This window comes from Doryrhamphus excisus, chromosome 15, assembly GCF_030265055.1.
Source record: "Doryrhamphus excisus isolate RoL2022-K1 chromosome 15, RoL_Dexc_1.0, whole genome shotgun sequence".
NCBI lineage: Eukaryota > Metazoa > Chordata > Actinopteri > Syngnathiformes > Syngnathidae > Doryrhamphus > Doryrhamphus excisus.
Genome location: NC_080480.1, coordinates 14,116,906 through 14,137,124, shown reverse-complemented (window position 1 = coordinate 14,137,124; position 20,219 = coordinate 14,116,906). Strand labels below are relative to the sequence as shown.

At 41.6% G+C, this 20,219-nt stretch overlaps 1 protein-coding gene across 2 annotated transcripts; it reads left to right on the top strand.

Annotated features, from left to right (window-relative positions):
- The first annotated feature begins 298 nt into the window (after positions 1-298).
- Positions 299-17,718, top strand: ttyh3a (tweety family member 3a). 2 transcript variants are annotated; one of them, XM_058049867.1, is made up of 16 exons: positions 299-655; positions 1,058-1,239; positions 2,832-3,001; positions 4,994-5,105; positions 5,198-5,418; positions 5,803-5,898; positions 7,135-7,207; positions 7,295-7,370; positions 9,523-9,578; positions 10,065-10,157; positions 12,223-12,315; positions 12,798-12,934; positions 13,579-13,752; positions 15,099-15,174; positions 15,596-15,700; positions 16,551-17,718. In XM_058049867.1, exons 2-15 carry the CDS (start codon positions 1,114-1,116, stop codon positions 15,674-15,676), a joined length of 1,584 nt encoding a protein of 527 aa, XP_057905850.1. In that variant the 5' UTR covers positions 299-655; positions 1,058-1,113; the 3' UTR covers positions 15,677-15,700; positions 16,551-17,718. The 2 variants fall into 2 exon arrangements, with proteins under 2 accessions (XP_057905850.1, XP_057905851.1); XM_058049868.1 differs by lacking the exon at positions 15,596-15,700 and having other exon boundaries at positions 300-655.
- The last annotated feature ends 2,501 nt before the right edge of the window (positions 17,719-20,219 follow it).

Here is a 20,219-nt window from a genome sequence, read left to right as displayed (position 1 = left end):
TATGGTGCGTTTTAGCACAGTTGTGTAGTATTTTTATATTAATATCGCGGAAAGATGTAAAATGTTTGTTTACTTCCTGTTTTCACTTAAGTTAGCTTTTTGTGTTCCTTATTTGTTGTTTTTTAGCATACCTCCACAAGTGTTTTGTGCCATAAATGGTCAGTCAAATGTAGATATATCTAATATAGTTGTCTTGTGTATTTAAATCAAACTAGTGCGTTATAATTTATTGTAGTTGCCGTTTCTCCGACGCTGCTTGAATGTATCATGAGCACATTGCGATTATAGACTTCGCCTCTGGGTGGTGCTAAGGCGTCATTTCGGCTCTCTCGAAAAAGGGGGGGGCGGATACAGGGAGGGCGGATGTGGCTCACTCAAGCGTTTTGTCAACTGAACCAGTGTCGTCAACAGTCGTTTGTTGAATCCATTGCGGATGTATGGAGGGTCCCAGTCGGATGCTTGTATTTGTCAAAGTCGCCGGAATGAAAACTACGACCAAGTGAAAAACCGTGGGACGGATCGGCTCTGAACAGCAGGATGTAAACAAACCGTACGACAGAATGACGAGAAGAACAAAAGAGACTTGTTATCATCTACTAACTAGCAGCTAAACCGGCTAACGTTAGCCGCCGACTTAACTTGGACTTCACCGCGGGTATGAACGAAGCAAACATCCTCAATTATCGAATATATCCTCAATTATCTAATATATGAATGAATGCTAATTGTTGACATAACAATGAGAAGCAAAACGTTAACTGGTACTATTGTTGCTTTGATTGCTAGCTTTCTAAATGAAGCTAGCAATACTGTTACAGTATACAGTAATACTGTATAGCAATACTGCTATACTGTAATTGTGACCGTTGCTAAATTGGAGAAACAAGAGCAAAAGGCAAAGAATTGATAGTCTTTTATTGAAAATTGCATTTTTGGTTGAGCTTTTCTTCCTGTCACTTCCACACAATGACCTCCAAAGTACTATATCCCACATTAGTACTGTGTGGAAGATTAGAGTGTTACTATTCAGTGTTGAACACGCTTGTTTCCTGAACAGACTTAGCAGACATCCCCGTCTACTAATTGACTGACCGACTGGACTTTTCGGCGGCCATGGCGGCGGTGGTTAGCTACTCTCCACCCTGGTGGGTCAACCTACTGCACCGGCTTCCTCATTTCAACTTCAGGTTCGAGCAAACCAGCAGCGATTTCCAGCCAGAGGACTGGACATATCAACAGGTAAGTCAACAAAATATAATCTATAAAATCAACCTTTTCCGCATCTTTACAGGTGTCATATTTTTGCAAAACCCCAGGATCAAAGAGTCTTTTATCATCTTGGTCCAAATGATCGATTCCCCCACGCTTATTGTTTTAAGTTCTGTGAAGATTAAAGCTTTTTTCTTCATTAGCACCTGTTCTTCCTCCACCTCACTTTTGGATCTATGTCACCATCTGTTTAGCTTCTATATATGTGCCTGCCTTGGCCCATTCCAGGCTCTAGACCAGCTGGTATTGTCCTAATCCAGGCCGAGACACCTTAGTGGGGGGGCTACTTACCATTTGCTTATATGCAATAAGTATTTAGACAGAATTTTTTTTTGTTGTCCCTGTGGTGTCCAAATTTTTTTTATTTGTTTCTCATAAGTGTTTTTGTTTTTTGACACCCCGATCTAGCACTTCCACATATGTGGTCTGCAAAAGCCTGCCTGACTGTCAGTCGTAGTCAGTGTGAAACAGGAAGACACGGCCCAGATATGCGTCATCAGCGCATTGTCTCTTTACCAAATGTTGCACTGACACTAACAGAGTATGTGCAGCAAATAATATCACAGACACTACATGCCTTGTTTGGCATCACATATGTCTTTGATTCAGATAGAACTAGCGTTTGAAGTAAGATATTTTCCACTCTTGAGTTGGCACTGTGGATGTCACATTATTAAGACTTACCTAGAAACGACATGTCGTCTCACCGGTAATCTGTAGAGATGTGACCGTGACAAAGAAGTGGCGAAAAGGTTGCTAGCAAGTTAGCAAGCGAGGAGAATAATTTTTAAGACGATGTTGATCAGACAGCCTGGTCTTGGAATAGAGGGGTTGTCTTATTCATTCATTCATTAGTATATCTATATACATAAGTATATCTATGTACTTAAATATGTATACTTATATATGTATATATACATATATATGTACTTATATATATATATATACGTGTATATATATACACATATATAAGTATATATATGTACTTATATATATGCATATACAAGTATATATACGTATATAAGTACTTATATATATACTTATATATGTACTTATATATATAAGTATATATATATATATATAAGTATATATATATATACATACATACATATATAAGTTGTCCTAATCCAGGCTGAGACATATAAGTACATATACTTATATATGTACTTATATATATATATATATATAAGTGTATATATATATACATATATAAGTATATATGTACTTATATATATATATATGTGTGTGTGTGTGTATATAAGTATAAATATACTTATATATGTGTGTGTATATATATATAAGTGTATATATACTTATATATATATATATATATAAGTGTATATATACGTACTTATATATGTACTTATATATATATATAAGTATATATGATGACCGACAACATATGATGACACAAGCTAAATAAGTTTTAATCCACTTTAATGGGAACACAACATACTGAGTGGTGTTCCTCTCCAGGGCACTTCCAAACTAGGGCATCCATTATCCTCACATTGTCGATAATGATATATCCATTATGTCTCCATCGCCCTCTTCTTATGCAGTCCATCCTGCTACTGGGAAGTGTGGCGCTGGCCTGTCTGGCCCTGGACCTCCTCTTCTTGCTCTTCTACTCCATTTGGCTGTGCTGCCGACGCACCAAAAACGAGGAGCAGCCGTCGGCCGACTGCTGCTGCACCGCCTGGTGTGTCATCATCGCCACACTGGTGTGCAGGTGAGCGGCCGGGACGTGGGTAGCTATGATGGTGGAACAGAGTGAAGCACAAGACTTATTCCACGCCATGCATGTTGTAGTGACAACAAATGTGTAGTGTGACAAATGTACCATCTGGATTTGTTTCCTGTTTTCTTTCCATATGTTTATGAGCCACTAGAGAGCCATCACAGTTGACTCAGAGCCTGACAAAACAGCTCTTTGGGGACCTGATGAGGACACTAAGTGCATCACAATGACTCTGGTTGTCACTAATAGGAATAAAGACGTCATGCTTAGCATCGCTTGTCAAAACAGACTAATTAGAAGATGCTGTCCACAGTTTCCATACTGTTTTCCCCCTGTCATGTTTTGCTGCGACACTGCTCTTGTCCCCCCCCTTGTCACACTGTGGAACGTGAGAGGAAGAGATTAGCGGTCCAGGAAGAGGGGAGAAACACAATGATGCACTGTTGGCTGAACACTACTAGACTGGGCTAACCCTGACTGGAAGTGGTGCTCATGTCATCACCCTCCTTGGTAAAAGACAAACTCATCGGATGTCTTAAATGTCTCAAAGTTTTTGTACGTCTTGGTTTTTTCAAAACTACGCCGTTTATGAACTGTACAGGGATTTTTTTCAAAAGTAACATTTTAACATTTTTTATTGTCATACAAGTGTAAAAAGAAGTTAACCACAGTAGTCATTCATTCATTTTCAACCGCTTATCCTCACGAGGGTCACGGGGGGTGCTGGAGCCTATAAGAAGCAGAGTACACCCTGGACTGGTCGCCAGCCAATCACAGGGCACATATAGACAAACAACCATTCACACTCACATTCATACCTATGAACAATTTGGAGTCGCTAATTAACCTAGCATGTTTTTGGAATGTGGGAGGAAACCGGATACCCGGAGAAAACCCACGCATGCATGGGGGAGAACATGCAAACTCCACACAGAGATGGCCGAGGGTGGAATCGAACTCAGGTCTCCTAGCTGCGCGCTAACCACTCGTCCGCTGTGCAGCCGTGATTGAGGATAGTGAAACATAATTTGCATATTGGCCGCATGTTGGTTGCACAGTAAGGACATCGGGAAGATCTGGGTTCGAATCCCTGCTTGGGCATCTCTGTGTGGAGTTTGCATGTTCTCCTCGTGCATGCGTGGGTTTTCTCCGGGTATTCTGAGGGAGGAAACCAGAGGACCCGGAGAAAACCCACGCATACACGGGGAGAACATGAAAACCCCACACAGAGATGGCCGAGGGTGGAATTGAACCCTAGTCTCCTAGCTGTGAGGTGGGGTACACCCTGGGCTGATGGCCAGCCAATCACAGGGCACATATAGAGATGTCCACACAGAGATGGCCGAGGATGGGATTGAACTCAGGTCTCCTTGCTGTGAGGTCTGCACGCTAAACACTCCAGCACCGTGCAGCCATTAACCACAGTGTTGGAATATAAAAATAATGAAAGTTGCACAACAGTAAGTCACACCCATTATTCCACAGTCTTACTTTGTCACACAAGTGTAAAAAGAAGTTAACCACTGTGAAATGTGAAAAAACAAAACACACAACTTTATTGATCCTGGTGGAGCTGCAATATTCTCTATATTGACTTCATCTTTTTGTGTGACTTTTTCCGCCCAGATATTGCATATCCACTCTTTCTTTGCATTCATCACTAATTCGACACATCAAAATAGTGAAAATGATTTCAGTCCTGCTTTGCAGCAACATGAAGCCATGCTTTTCACATCAGATCTGATAACGGTGGCCTTTGGGGAACATCGACTACGTAGGGTCCATTCCACTGTGTTCCCATGGTTCTGCTGCTGAAAAGGAGCCCAGTCAAGTGGCGTCTGAACTGACAGGGTTAATGTAGGGTTCACACGCCGCCCCCTCTCCCTGCCTCGCCATCTCCCTCCCCCGTTTGTCTTTTTAAGCAAATCCCCCCCCTCCCAGTCAGTCTCTCCTCCCTTTTCTTATTCCCTTTGTCGTCCTCAGCGCTGGCATTGCTGTCGGTTTCTATGGAAACGGTGAGACTTGTGATGGAGTGAACCGGCTGACGTATTCCCTGCGCCACGCAAACCGCACAATTACTGGTGTGCAGAACCTGGTGAGGGCACACTGCAACCAAGCATTACATAATTCAACCATCCCAAGTTTTACATTCCTCCTTCTCCATGATTGTCTCCTCACTGGGCCCAGGTTTCCAACGGCACGTCCTTGCTGAACCAGACGGTGGATAACAAGCTGCAGCAGCTCGAGGGTCAGTACGCGCAGCATGCAGACTCCCTGTCCATCATCCAGAAGCTCCAGGGCCAGCTGGACGAGCTGGTCAGACAGATGGTGGAGATTCCCTTCTGGGACAACGCCGACATCTCCCTGGAGGAACTGGCTGTCAGGATTGAGCTGTATGACTGGTACAGGTGAGCCGTACCGCACAGAAAGCACTCTTATTCACTCATGTAGCTTTAATACAAGAGCTGCATTCTAAGAGTTGCTTCTTCCAACATAACAATGCTGATGCAGTATTCTTTCTAGTATTTTGCCCCCTGCCATGCAGCTAGATAAGGTCCCGCCTCCTAGGATGGTGCAGTGCACTTCTGCTATACTGGTCTCATTAGATCGAGTCTTGTGGCTATTTAGTTTTGCTCATAAAGGTTTCACTGCACTTAAGATAACTAGCACAGATGCTATCATTCACTTTTATTGGGGCTCCTTCCCCGCTCTCTGTCTTTTTGTATGATTAATCGAACATGTACACAATAGTGCAGTGCAAAAACTTTTTTCTTTTTTTTTTGCGCTCGCAGGTGGCTTGGCTACCTCGGTCTGCTGATGTTTGATGTCCTCATTTGTCTGCTGGTGCTGTTTGGCCTCATTCGCAACTCCAAGGGGACCCTAATTGGGTGAGTCACCGCCACGTCATGTGACGTGTAACTCGCCCGTATACTCAGTGGCAGCGTTATCAAGTACTGAATTATTGGACTTTGCAAGCGCTTGTGTGAATCAAAAAGGTTCAGCTGTCAATTAAAAGGTTCATTATTATGCATATTATTCATGTTCTAACATTAGAATGGGTCCATCAATCATGAGAAAAATCTGTCATCACCCTCACTTGTTTGCTCCACTTTTGAGAGAAGAGGTGCTCAAATGCAAAATCACTTTCGAAGTTGCGGCTTCTCATGATTTCCTGAGCAAGATGACCCCACCCATGCATACAACCACCATTTTACAGAAGACATATTTCAAAAAAAAAAAAAAAACATCTTCACATAAAGCCAAATGTGGAAGGTGTAATTTTCAGCATTTCCTTTTGGCTCAATATCACAGTAATGCAAAAGCATTTTAAAAAATGGCCGAATTAATTAAACTACAATGTGTATGGCATTCAGAAGACATGGGTATGCATATCTGACATAGCAAATGTCAGTATTTTCACAGATTAGCGGCGGTGTGTAAGAACTTTCTGTGTGTGTTTGTTATTAAAATGTACATTAGCATTAAAAACATAACATAATATGAAAAAGTACAAAAGTATTATCACGATATGAGCGTGTAGTAAGTGTATCCAAAATGAGAAACAAGCTCAAACAGGAAACTCGATAATTTACAAGCAACTTTACAAAAAAAGTTGTTCATAATAAGCAGATCGTGTGTCTATATTATGGCTTATATGTCTTATTTTCACTTATTTTGTGTACTATATTGGGTATTATGAGTGTAAAGGTGACTATAAGGGTGTTATTGTAGGTCTAGGGGGCTCTAATAATGTTTAAATCCCTATTTAGAAGGTCATGAACAGGTTTTTTATGCAGTAACTATGAAAATATTTGATTTATGAATAAGGAATACTACTTCCACATTACCTTTCGGTACGTGACAAAAAAAATATTAAAAAAAAAAAACTTAAACCATATTAGGAAAGCAGGAAGTGAACAAATGTAACAGTTACTGATTGTAAAAGTAGGGGTAGGATTTAATAAGCTTTGCTTCTTCCTACTCCTTTTGGACATGCGGAACTGTGAACTGATTATGTGATGCATTCAATTGTAATCTGATGCATGTTCAAATGAAATATTACCATTACCATGTAGCGCTGTATTAAATTAGCAGTTTCAATCTTGTGGTTCTCCTCTCGACAGGGTGTGTTTGTTTGGTGTGATGGCTCTGGTGATCAGTTGGGCCTCGCTGGGTCTGGAGTTGGCCGCCTCTGTGGTATGCGCTTCGAAGCATTTTAGTGTCAAACCGTGTTTTATTGTTTTGACAATCCCCCCCTTCTCCTCCACAAACGACTCTTTTCAGAGCTCCAGTGACTTCTGCGTGGCTCCCGACACATACGTCACCCAAGTGGCAGACCAATACGAAGTCATCAATCAAGGTACTATTATTCAAATCACTCAACTAACACGTTGCGATGAGTTGTGTTCTCGCTGTGATCCCCACTACACGTGAGTGAGTAGCTGAATCTCCGCCCCCCTTTTTTGCTGCTCTCAATGCAGCGATTATTGTGCAGCAGTGAGAGGGCATTGTTCTCCAGAGTGGCCCTTGTACGCCGCTCATAAAAAGCCCCTAAAAGTGTCTGCCAGCAGTGTCACAGGGCAACAGGATGCCATTTTAGGCTGAACAGAAGCTTCTGTAGACTACAGCTCCTTTTAGTAATTGGTCAAATGATGAGGCATGGTTGTAAAAAGGCCACTTTAATAGAGAGGCCTGTGTAGAGACAAATAAGATGAATGGAAGGGAGGGAGAGAGTTAGATTATCAGGAGATATATTTCTATTTTTTCCCTCGGCTTTGAGGCTAAAAATGTTGAAATGTGGGGCAGGACAATCAGTAAAGAACCATACAAAGTTAGCCTTGTGTTTTTTTTTTATTGTGTTTTGTTCAGCAGCATATAAACAAACAAAAGTTCCACTGGAGGAAATGTGCTGTTCTTGAGATATTCTCTTGTGGCTGTTTGGGTTAAGAGCTGGACTGACAGATGTGGTCGATATCCTCTTGAATTTCTCATGAGTCAGCCTGGTTGGGAAATCTCATCTCGCAAAAGTGTGTGTGTGTGTGTGTGTCATTATTTGTTGGTCTTCTTGCTGCTCAGCTTCTGAACTCTGCTCTGTCTTTCTATTTGCACAATTATATGTCAATGCTTTTTCATGCTCTCATTTATAAAGTGTTTGGGGTGTGCTTGTGGAAAAATTGCTAAACTATTTTTATGGCTTTCTAAATAATTTTTTTACAATTATTAGAGCCCCACAGACATGAAATAGCACCCCTATAGTCACATTTATTCTTTGTTTACACTCACAGGATCACTGCAAGGACACAAGAGACAGCTGCGGCTTTAAACATAGCAAGCTACCCAGCTAACTACCGTATTTTCCGGACTATAAGTCACACTTTTTTTTCATAGGTTGGCTGTTCCCGCGACTTATACTCCACAGCGACTTAATAAATGAAAAAACTGTTTGTTACATAAACACTTTACACCTTTTCTGTTCATGTTTATTTTATGTGTAGCCAAATAACCATTGTGTTAGCATATCTTACACACTTCTCTATTCTTTTATTGGTAGAACTTGCCTTCCAAGAGGACGTAACGTCTGTTTTGGTCAAGTAGGAAAATAAATTACCCGCAAAAAAATGTGATTTATGAATTTTTTTTCTACCTAATTATGCATTTTGGGCCAGAAAATATAATATAATATAATATAATATAATATAATATAATATAATATAATATAATATAATATAATATAATATAATATAATATAATATAATGTAATATAATATAATATAATATAATATAGTTATTATATATATAATATAATATATTATTATAATATATAATTATAGTCCAGAAAATTCTGTAATTAGCCCCCAACTTGTTTATTTTCAACTTAAGAAAGGGTTTGATATGGAGTGGCGAAAAGGTAAGAAGCCAAAAACATACCACTTAAAATATATGGGACTGGGGCTTTATAGGATGATCACACCCGTCCCCCAAATACCACACCAATTGATGATTGGTGGAGGGGATCGGCGTTATGAAACTAGAATCAGACGATATCGAGAGTGTGCTTTTTCCACTGATATCCTCCGATAATCTCATCGGCTCATAAATCTTAATGAGCAACCTTTATTAGCATAAAAAGACATGCCTTACCGGACATGAACGTCTGCTCTAAAAGTAAAGTCAACCATTTTGGTTTGTTACAATCCTGCTTCCACTCAATTTTATCATTCCTGATGGAAAGCCCAGTCTTTCAACTCATTAATATTCAATCAAAGAACAAAGTGTGATGAATTACTTTTCTCGGTTGTAGCTCTCATCTTTTTCCATCCATTTGACTTTCTCTGCAGGATCGATGGAAGCATTATGGGCAGAAAAGCAATGATGTAATACAGAAGTATACTATAATAACCTGTCCTCCATCAGTCCTGACCGGCAACTGTGTTCATTTTTTTTTTGGCTTGACTTAGTCAGCCCCCACAAATGTATATTAATCTGTTCCCTCTTGTCTGTTTTATTCACAGACATCCTCAAGTACTACTTGAGTTGCAGTTTGGAGCAAACCAACCCCTTCCAGCAGGTGTGTGGCTTATAAAAACAGAATTACAATCACAAGCGTTTGCCTTTAAGCTTTACTTTTAGGCTTGTAGCTTACTAGCTCAACACGCTTTGCTGATCCATGTGGATACAGTACATTATATTGTGTGAAACTGTGGGCACAGGCGAGAGTCACACCCACCGCCTCAGACAAGACGCTCGAGAACAACAATCACATCATGCAGCAGTTTCCTGTGTATTGCCTCGCTGCATGTTTTTCAAGCCAACGGCGTTACACAGAAATGGGACATTCTTTTTTTGCACAGAATCTATAGTTTGACTGCATGAATAAGTCAAAGGTTCTGAGTGCTTGCAGGAATCTATCATTAGCAACACCGCCGTAAAGAGATGCTATAGTGCCCACAGTGTCCATCATGCATCTACAAACTGTCAGAATGGTTTCACATGAGCGTAAAAACCGAAAATTGACGACAAGTGCCGGCTGCTAAGTACTCGCGTTCTCTTGCAGAAGCTTTCCGGGAGCCACAAAGCACTCGTTGAGATGCAGGACGACGTCCTAGAGCTGCTGCGATCGGCCACCGGGGAATACAAACAAGCTCAGGTACGTCTCAGCGTACCGAGACTAACAGACTCATTGTCCTCATTTCTGATGACACGCAGTGAAGCACGGCACACCTGGGGCCTTGCATTATGTCCATTTAGCTGCATTAGCCTTTCGCTCAATGCGGCGCTCCGTTATTGTCTTCCCTGTGTGTTGACGGGCACAAACTGGAGCTGATTTCACAGAGAAATGTGCTGAGTCGGTGGAATCATTTGTGAGGGGGCAGACATTTTTTACACAGGCGCCAACGTAATATTGATAGCACAGTAATTCCTTGTTTATTATGGTTAATTGGTTCCAGACCCGACTGTGATAAGTGAATTTCCATGAAGTAGGATTCCTTACTAACTGTATAATTTGAATATTGCATTTGGAACATAGAAAATTTGTTTACAACCTTTATAAATACAGGTTTAACATTATTAGAGGCCTCTCGATGTGAAATAACAACCCTACAGTCACCTTTATTCTCAGTTTACCCAATATGGTAGACATAGTAAGAGAAAATAAGGCATTTAAGACACAATAAATCCTTGTTTATCATCGTTAATAAGTTCCAGACCCGACTGTGATAAGTGAATTTCCATGAAGTAGGATTCCTTACTAACTGTATAATTTGAATATTGCATTTGGAACATAGAAAATTTGTTTACAACCTTTATAAATACAGGTTTAACATTATTAGAGGCCTCTCGATGTGAAATAACAACCCTACAGTCACCTTTATTCTCAGTTTACCCAATATGGTAGACATAGTAAGAGAAAATAAGGCATTTAAGACACAATAAATCCTTGTTTATCATCGTTAATAAGTTCCAGACCCGACTGTGATAAGTGAATTTCCATGAAGTAGGATTCCTTACTTACTGTATAATTTGAATATAATATTTGGAACATAGAAAATGTGTTTACAACCTTTATAAATACAGGTTTAACATTATTAGAGTCCTCTCGATGTGAAATAACAACCCTACAGTCACCTTTACTCTCAGTTTACCCAATATAGGAGACATAGTAAGAGAAAATAAGGCATTTAAGACAAATTTGTGTTTGTGCTGGAAGTGTGTTCTGGCTCTATGGGGAGCTGAGTGAGGGGCGGGACAGGAAGTGATGTATTGAGAGATAGATGAAACCTGCAATAAAAGCCTGTTGTTCCGGCGTTCAACTCTGGAGCTTGTGTGTCTCAACCGACATTATGGTAACTGACACCGAGTGACCCCAGTGTATTATAATAATAATAATAATAATAAGGGCGGCACAGCGGTTCAGACCAGGGTTCAATTCCACCCTAGGCCATCTCTGTATGGAGTTTGCATGTTCTCCCCGTGCATGCGTGGGTTTTCTCCGGGTACTCCGGTTTCCTCCCACATTCCAAAAACATGCTAGGTTAATTAGCGACTCCAAATTGTCCATAGGTATGAATGTGAGTGTGAATGGTTGTTTGTCTATATGTGCCCTGTGATTGGCTGGCGACCAGTCCCGGACCAGTCCCTGCCTCTCGCCCGTAGACAGCTGGGATAGGCTCCAGCACCTCCCGCAACCCTCGTGAGGAAAAAGCGGTAGAAAATGAATGAATAATGATAATAATACATTTTATTTGTATAGCGCTTTTCAAAATACTCAAAGACGCTTTACAGAAAAATGGAGTTGAATAAAAACAAGTACACAGAGTAAAAGATACATTAATTCGTTTATACACAGCTAAAACATGGGTAAAAGCGGGGCACAGCAGTCAGGTATAAAAAGTTATTAATTATAAACAGATTTAAAGAGGTGTTTTTTTACATGTATATACAGTATACATGTCATCACAGCTTCTTTAAATGTATCTTTATTTTAGTTCATATACCCATTTTACACTTAATATGTGTTAAAATATGTAAACATTTGCTTAAATATGCATATATTTTTGAGTGATAATAGGTTGGGTTCAACTATGAAACAAAAAGTACAAAGTGACTGTACTGCTGCGGCATTACCACTCATTTCTATTGTTTACTACGTACTTTGTTGTATGTATGGCATGCTACTCAGTTTTTTTCCCCCCCGCCTCATTCATTTCCAGGCAAGTTTGGAGGAGATCCAGGGGATACTGAACACCACAGAAATCAGCCTTCATCAGCTTACAGCCCTGGTGGACTGCCGCAGTCTGCACATGGTGAGCGGTGGAGCCAGGCGGGTGCTGATGCGTTGTGACATCAGCGCAGTAAATTGCTAAAGTTACATAAAAGGCACCTTTCTTCCGCGCAGCTGATTCCACTTGTCTTTAACACTCAACATGCACGGGACTTCCTGTCCGCTGTGAGGACGTGCTTTAGTTGAATCCAAAAGTCCAAGTGCACATGTGCAGCCTTTCTTTCTTTCTGCCCTTACTTCTCCTTCAAGCATTTCCCCCATTACCAAGCCATGCATAGAGGATGGAGAAAAAGGGGGGGGTGTTGTGGTGCTTTTTGGATGTTGGAGAAAATGTGCTGCTTCCTGTGTGTGTGTGTGTGTGTGTGTGTGTGTGTGGTGCGTGCATGCGCCAACTGTGAGCTCAATGCTTTTGACCTAGTTTGAATCTAATGCTTAACTAGAAACTCCTGCATCCTGTGTTTTATCGTTATTAGTCTGTTCTTCATGCATGGATCCGTTTTGCAGGACTACGTCCAAGCCGTGACGGGGCTGTGCTACGACGGGCTGGAGGGCCTCATCTACCTGGTGCTCTTCTCCTTTGTCACCGCCCTCATGTTCACCTCCATTGTCTGCAGCGTGCCTCACACCTGGCACAGCAAGCGGTAAATAAGCCCTTAAACTGGTCGTCAAAAGGCTTTTTAAAGGTTTTAGTGGCACATTTGTGTGTGTGTGTGTGTGTGTACAGCAAGGAATGATTTATGAGGACAAGCCTATTAATTAATCATGGCTTCACAACATTTATTCCAACGGCTTGTTTGGACATAGAAACTATTTTTTTTTTACATTCACTTCCGTCATACACCAGCTGTGTCCTCAAGTAGTTCTCGTTTCCTCCTCCTCCCCCCCACGCTAAATTGTAAAACGTCGGCCTAAATCTGTCACAGCTACTGCCAGAGTTGATGTCATCTTCTCCCACCGTGGGAAGGTGAATTTAGTCTAGCAGCTCGTTGAATACTTTTCACAGGAAAGTCTGTCACGTAATTAAGGGATCCTCCAAACCCGTGAAGGAGGGAGAGAAGGTCATCTGTTTCATCACAGCTGGAGCTCCCTTGCTCAGTGGTCCCTACAAAGCAGTTTTAATGATGCAATGGATGTCCAGTGTTGTGTTGTATCTGCTAACTTCTCTCCCCTGCAAGCCAATGATGCCAGCAAACGTGATCACATGGCTCCATGTTCTCTTCATGTTCTCCAAAGGAGACCTGGGGCTCCCTCTGGTGGCTGACGTTGTCTGCGCTGTGTTTTGCAGGGCAGACGAGGACAGCGACGACGGCTCGCTGGGTCGTGGCGGGAGGCATAACCACGACAACTTGTACCGCGTGCACATGCCCAGCCTGTACAGCTGTGGCAGCAGCTACGGCAGCGAGGCGTCCATCCCGGCCGCCGCGCACACCGTCAGCAACGCCCCTGTCACGGAATACATGTAAGACGGCAACTTCCCTCTCCGGATGGGATGCACTTTAAACCCTAAACCAGGTTTACGAGTCATTCCGAGCCATCCATGTTACTTTTAAATACTTTTAATCAGTAATCAGAATACTTTCTCAATGTAACACTGTTCATATCTATCTATGCCATGTTTATCTATATCATACTTTATCACATACTACAGTATTAATTGGCCCTGTACCCTAGAAACTGCCCATGAATGATATGGGAAAAGGCCGAAATGATACTGTGTCAAAGCCCAGGGTAGTGATACTTATTGGTCATCACATGGTTTGTCTGGTATCAGGCCAGGTATCATGCCCCCAAGTGTCAGTATCAGCTCATACTGGCATGCGGGGGCATGATACTGGGCCTGATACCAGACAAACCATGTGATGATCTTATTATCACATACTATTTAATCATGAGCTTATTATCAGGTACTATTTAATCAAAAGACCATTTTGTTTCCAGAAAATGTTCAGTTTATTACATGTTATTATATCTAAACAGTGTAAACACAATAATTGCAAGAATATTTCAACAATAATATTTTATCAACAGTCTTATCTTATCAATGTCTGACAATTAAAGTTCCATTCATCAGTTTCAGTTTGGGTTTTTTGGTAACTGGAGAAGCACTAGGCACTAAGCACTCGTGTGCTGTTCTCTGATTGGTTGTTTCACAGGCACGATACCAGAGCAGCGCGCTCTTGAGTGGACAGCTACGGGGGCTGATACTGGACATGGTTAAACTCTATATTTTATCAGTATCACTGCCCTGGGCTTTGACACAGTATCATTTCGGCCTTTTCCCGTATCATTCATGGGCGGTTTCTAGGGTACAGGGCCAATTAATACTGTAGTATGTGATAATGATAAAATATAACCATGTTTAACCATGTCCAGTATCAGCCCCCGTAGCTGTCCACTCAAGAGCGCGCTGCTCTGGTATCGTGCCTGTGAAACAACCAATCAGAGAACAGCGCACGAGCGTGAACACACAGCGTTTGTTTTGCTGCCGTCTGTGCTCTCCACGCATGTGACAGGAAATGTCACCAAAAAACCCAAACTTGATTAAGGGAACTTTAATTGTCAGACATTGATAAGATAAGACTGTTGATAAAATATTATTGTTGAAATATTTTTGCAATTATTGTGTTTACACTGTTTAGATATAATAACATGTAATTAACTGAAAATTTTCTGGAAACAAAATGGTCTTTTGATTAAATAGTATGTGATAATAAGATCATCACATGGTTTGTCTGGTATCAGGCCATGTGATAACCTATAAATCTATACTGATGCTTGTGTGCGTTTTTTTTTTTTTTTCTGTAGGGCCCAGAATGCCAACTTCCCCAACTCGCGCTGTGAGAACACACCTCTGATTGGACGAGAGTCTCCTCCCCCATCGGTGAGTTCAAACCGACAAACCGTCTCCTGGCACCTTCAGCCACGTTTCCACTGAGCCGTTCTATTGAGTGCGGACCCCCTAAAATGAGTTTGGTGCCTTTTCGGCTTTGTGTAAACGTGGCCGGAGATCCCTGATCCGGAAAAATCTCCCAAGCGGATTTTTAAGCGGGTATTTTTTATATAACCCTACATCGTTTGGAGAAGCTAGCAGTTTTCAGCTGGTGTTATTAGCGCCAGCCATCCCACATCCAACACTACAACACCCCCATCTCTCCGGTCCAAACTCCTGCCGCCCCCCTCTCCTCTCTTTCCTCGTTGCCTCTTGTGTCTGACCTGGACACTGCTGCTTCACATTTCTTCTCTATACTCTACTTGTCGTCTTTTTTTTCTCTCCCCTTCGACCCCTCGGCCAATCCATCCAGTTGTATTTGACTCCCGCCCACACTAACAGCGGCCACAGCTGGCAGTTAAAGCCTTCGGAGAGCTCGAGGTCGTTTTGGTAACCTTCTGGTCTGCTATGCTAACAGGTACACAACAACACTAACCACGCTCGCTCCCGTATACCCCCCACCTGTTGGCCTGTAAACCCCCCCTCTTAGACCCCTCCCCTCTCAAGTGCAACCTCCCAAGATCCAGCTGTACGCACCCTCCTGATTTGTTTGTTGCCTGCGGCCCCCCTTCCTCCGGGCTGCATGTTACCCTCCCGCAACCCCTCTCACATCCTGGGGAGGGGAGGGGACATGTGAAACTACCCCCTTTTGTCATCTTTCTTTGGATTATTGTTCACTTTATTAATATTCATGGATGAGCCACATTCAAAAATGGAGTCCTCATGTAAACAAATGTCCACCTACTCATTAAAGAATATCAATGGCTGAAGTATTCGAGGAGAAGCACGCCTGGAGCTGTTCTAACATGTATGGCCGGTAGAGGGCGATGTTGCTTGGTCAAGATTCATTGTACTAAATGGATGCAGAGACAGCGTGTTTTTTAGCAACAACTGTTCTTATTATAAAATGCATTTTTCTCGTTCTCAAATGTTTGTGTTTCCGGGCCCTAAAAGGTTGTCTTTATGTCAAGAAAAGGCCAAAACTACACAGATAAAAAAGAAAAAGTGTCCAAGCTTTTGACTATTACTGTATGCACTACCCTCTCCTCTGTGTTTTGAATCAGTAGACTTTTGCACCCCCTAGTGTTCAGTTTGAAAAGTGACCCCATGCATGTGTGACTTCTGTGTGCCTGTGTCCCTTCCAAATCCACGAAGGCCTTCTCTCTTCCTGTCGAAAGCTTTGTGAACACCCCGCACCGAGAGTAACCTGTTTATTTATTTCAATTGTGTCCATGATTTCATGATTGTCCTCTGATTCTCACACACAGTACACCTCCAGCATGCGGGCAAAGTACCTCGCTAACAGCCGACCGGAGCCCCAGAGCACCCCCCCATCCTCAAACTAGCCGGAAATTGGGACCTCCAATGGCTGCCACACTTTTTAAAAAGGTCACTTTGCCTTCTTCTCTGTGTCGTCGTTACTCTCCCAACGTCTTTGGATGACTCTTGCTTAACTGTTTTCCATGTTCCTTTACAACTTTACCCAGTCACTCCTATTACTGGACTGTACATGGTATCATATTCCTTTGAAACTTTGTCTTATTCCTGGTGTTTGGGACCAGTTATCCTGCACAACTTGCATGTTTTACAAGTCTGAAATGGAACGATTTTGCATCGAGAGGTTTTTTTCGGACATTTACTGTGGCGCTGATGAGCCACAAAGCTGTGAATTTGGAGGATCCGACGGGCTGCATTGCAAGGAAACCAAGCAGCACATGAAAGGAAGGAAGGATGGAATATGGGAATCAACCACGAAAACTTGAGACTTATCCAAAACTACTGGACAGCGGAGCAGTATCACTCCAGACTTTTCATTTTATTATTATTATTTGCCTTGCTGTCTTTGAACCTGCTCACCACGATACACACAAATCTGCCCGGCAACAGCAAAGGCAGCTTTAACAACTCAGCAGTTTACAAGACCGTTACGTGAAATCCGAATTTATTTTATTTTATTTTTGTTGTGGTAGAGTTTCAAAGCTTTTGCGTCGGTAATGCAGCGTCTCACAAATGTGTTTTAGCATTTCTAACAAATAGATGACTATGAGAAGTTTACGCAAGGTTGCAGACGGTGCCAATCAAACGTTTTAAAATGTCTTAAATGAGCCTGATTTTTTTTTTTCCTGGTGTTTTATGCTTTTGTAAAAATTACACTGTTTTGTGTGTGTGTGTGTGTGTGTGTGTGTGTGGCTGTCTTTTCTTTGTGCATTATTGTTGAATTATTGAGTTAGGACAAACTTTAAAGTTGATTGATTTTATTGCTTTTTAATTATTTGATTTTAAGCAAGCACCAATTGTTTCTTTATTAATGTGAATAATATTAGTTTTTATTTGTAATCGGGTTTTATACAGTTATATGATCTCAAAGTTGTACAAAAAACAGCGATTATGGGCTTGAATGGTGTGTTTTCAAAATTAAACCAACTTTTAACTGTTCTCGGAGTGTAATTACACTAGCAGGCACCAGGTGGCAGCAGAGCAGCACTTCATGACGTCCTCCTGGGTCAAGCCGATTAGTAAGGGCACTATTTGTTGAATAGTCTCTAGTGATGTGCAAAGTTAATATTTATTTTGTTAAAACCCTGGATAATAGTGAGATGATATTCCAGTATCGATCACTACTCGTCTCTTTGCAGCTTTGAATGTGTGCGTGAAGGACAAGGCAGGTGTTGCTTGTCTAACCTCTGGCTGGCGTCGAGGTCAAAGTCAGCGCCAGAACCACCGCCTGGTTCTGTCAGCTTTCCTGCATGCTGCCAACCAGCTGCTGCTGCTGTTCCACTTGTGTTGGAGGGGGAGGGAATCTAACTGGTTTCAAATAACATCCAGCATAAAGCCTCAAAGTCAAATTAACTTGAAATCCCTCACATATACGCTACAAAACACCATGAAAATATGGCCAATATTGTCCAATTTGTATTTATTGTCTAATTGATTAAAAACTATGCTCACGTAATAAGGTCCACGTAATACACATCACAGAAAATGTCCATAGAATTTCACCAAATATGAGTGTTATTCACTGTAAAACGTCCAATGTTAAATTTGACTGACTTGAAACTTCTCACATTTGCAGCTTTCTCTTTAATTAAATGGCACCAAATTTGACTTCACGCTGCCTCTGGCAATGGATATTTGCATCTTGGCGAAAGTTGAGTGAAACTGGTCAAATGCTATTCCAAGAAGTCTACATCGAATAGGATGCTTTGACTGTTACAAGTACCACTGGTGTTTTTCATTAAACAGAGAAATATTTGGCACTTTGAATTTTTGGCAGCTTCACTCATGGTTTTTCAAAACTATTAAAAATCATGCTGTTTTGTGGTTGAATACGACTTATTAATCTAAAAATGTGAGCAATTTGTTCGTAGTTTTGCCTTAATTTAATAATTTTCAAGCATACAATTGCCAAGGCATTCGGGAGGCCAATTGACATTGCATGTCGTGTTGTAAACTGGTCACTAGGGGGCAGTAATGTTAGAGTGATAAGACGATAGCCATTGCCGGAAGTTCTTCACAGAACAGGAAGTAAAGACAAGGAGGTCTCAAAGTGCTAACGTGTGAGTATTTTACGTCATATTTATGTGTTATATGTATTTTTTCTGTCATTATGTCTACTATATTGGGTAATAATACACAGCAAGGGGTTTTATTTCATATGTAGAGGGCTCTAATGTTAAAATACTAATTTAGAAGCTAGTAAACAGGTTTTCTCACGAGGGTTCCAACGCTACTAGCCTAATTTAGAAGCTAGCCATTGCCGGAAGTTCTCCACAGAACAGGAAGTAAAAACAAGGAAGTCTCAAAATGCTAACGTGTGAGTATATTACGTCATATTTATGTGTTATATGTCTTTTTTCTGTTATTATATCTACTATATTGGGTAATAATACACAGTAAGGGATTTTTATTTCATATCTAGAGGGTTCTAATGTTTAAACAGTAATTTAGAAGCAAGTAAACCGATTTTCTCGCGAGGGTTCTAACGTTACTAGCCTAATTTAGAAGCTAGCAAACAGATTTTCCATGCTGCGACTGATTTATAATACACGCGCCACATGTTGGATATGACGTCATACAACAAAGAGGAACTCGCGATGACATCATCTCCCCTGCTGGTGATTGTCCTGACTTGCTCAACGAGGCTGTAAACCAACAAAGCATGGCGGCCTCACGGGGTGTTCAATGGCGGGAGGGAGGTTTTTAGCCGTCGTCTGCAGGGAGCAAGCGCAGATGCAAATGAAATTTCACACGGTCGCTCGCTGTCGAGGAAATTGAATTAGCTTCCTTGTTGCTGGGGACTGAAGGAATGCGTCACTAAAGCTTAGCTGCACAAGAGCTCAATGGTTTTGGAGGTGGGGGTGTTGCAGACACCAGCACCTCCCCAGGACCTCTCCTCTGTTGGCGGACACTTCCTGGGTCTGTCCGGGCTGAGCGCCAGCTGCTGTGCTTGTGACGCCACACTGGGCAGCTGCAGCATGAAAAGCATTGAGAAACTAACAAGGACGCTTCTATTACTATTCAACATAGCCTTCTTTTTTACTTGGTAGCATCCCCCCTCTTTCCAAAACGTCTTCTCTGGTCATGAGTTCCAATTTTCTTTGGTGCATCACCATTAAAAAATGTAAAAATGTTAAAAAAAAAAAATGTAACAGCACAAGGCTATGCTGTTCCACTCCAGTCCTGCAGGTGGTGGTACTGCAAAAATTGCAGCTTTATCTGCTTTATTTGCGCCAAAATTGTCTTTGTTCTGCCTTGTTTTCCATGTACAACCGCACCAACAAATGTAGTTTCACCAACAAATGTATGTTATGGAGGAACATGTTATGTATTTTTTACAGATATCCCACAGACGAACAATGGTGTTCCACTGCAGTCCTTTAGGTGGCGCTAACAACACCTCCATCCGGTTGGTCATGTCCCTAATTTGTGATAAATGC

Coding starts and splice junctions, on each gene's coding strand:
- ttyh3a (XM_058049867.1), top strand. CDS start 1,114: ATGGCGGCGGTGGTTAGCTACTCTCCACCCTGGTGGGTCAACCTACTG. Junction 7,371..9,522: donor ATACGAAGTCATCAATCAAG/GTACTATTATTC, acceptor TTTTATTCACAG/ACATCCTCAAGTACTACTTG. Junction 13,753..15,098: donor GCCCCTGTCACGGAATACAT/GTAAGACGGCAA, acceptor TTTTTTCTGTAG/GGCCCAGAATGCCAACTTCC.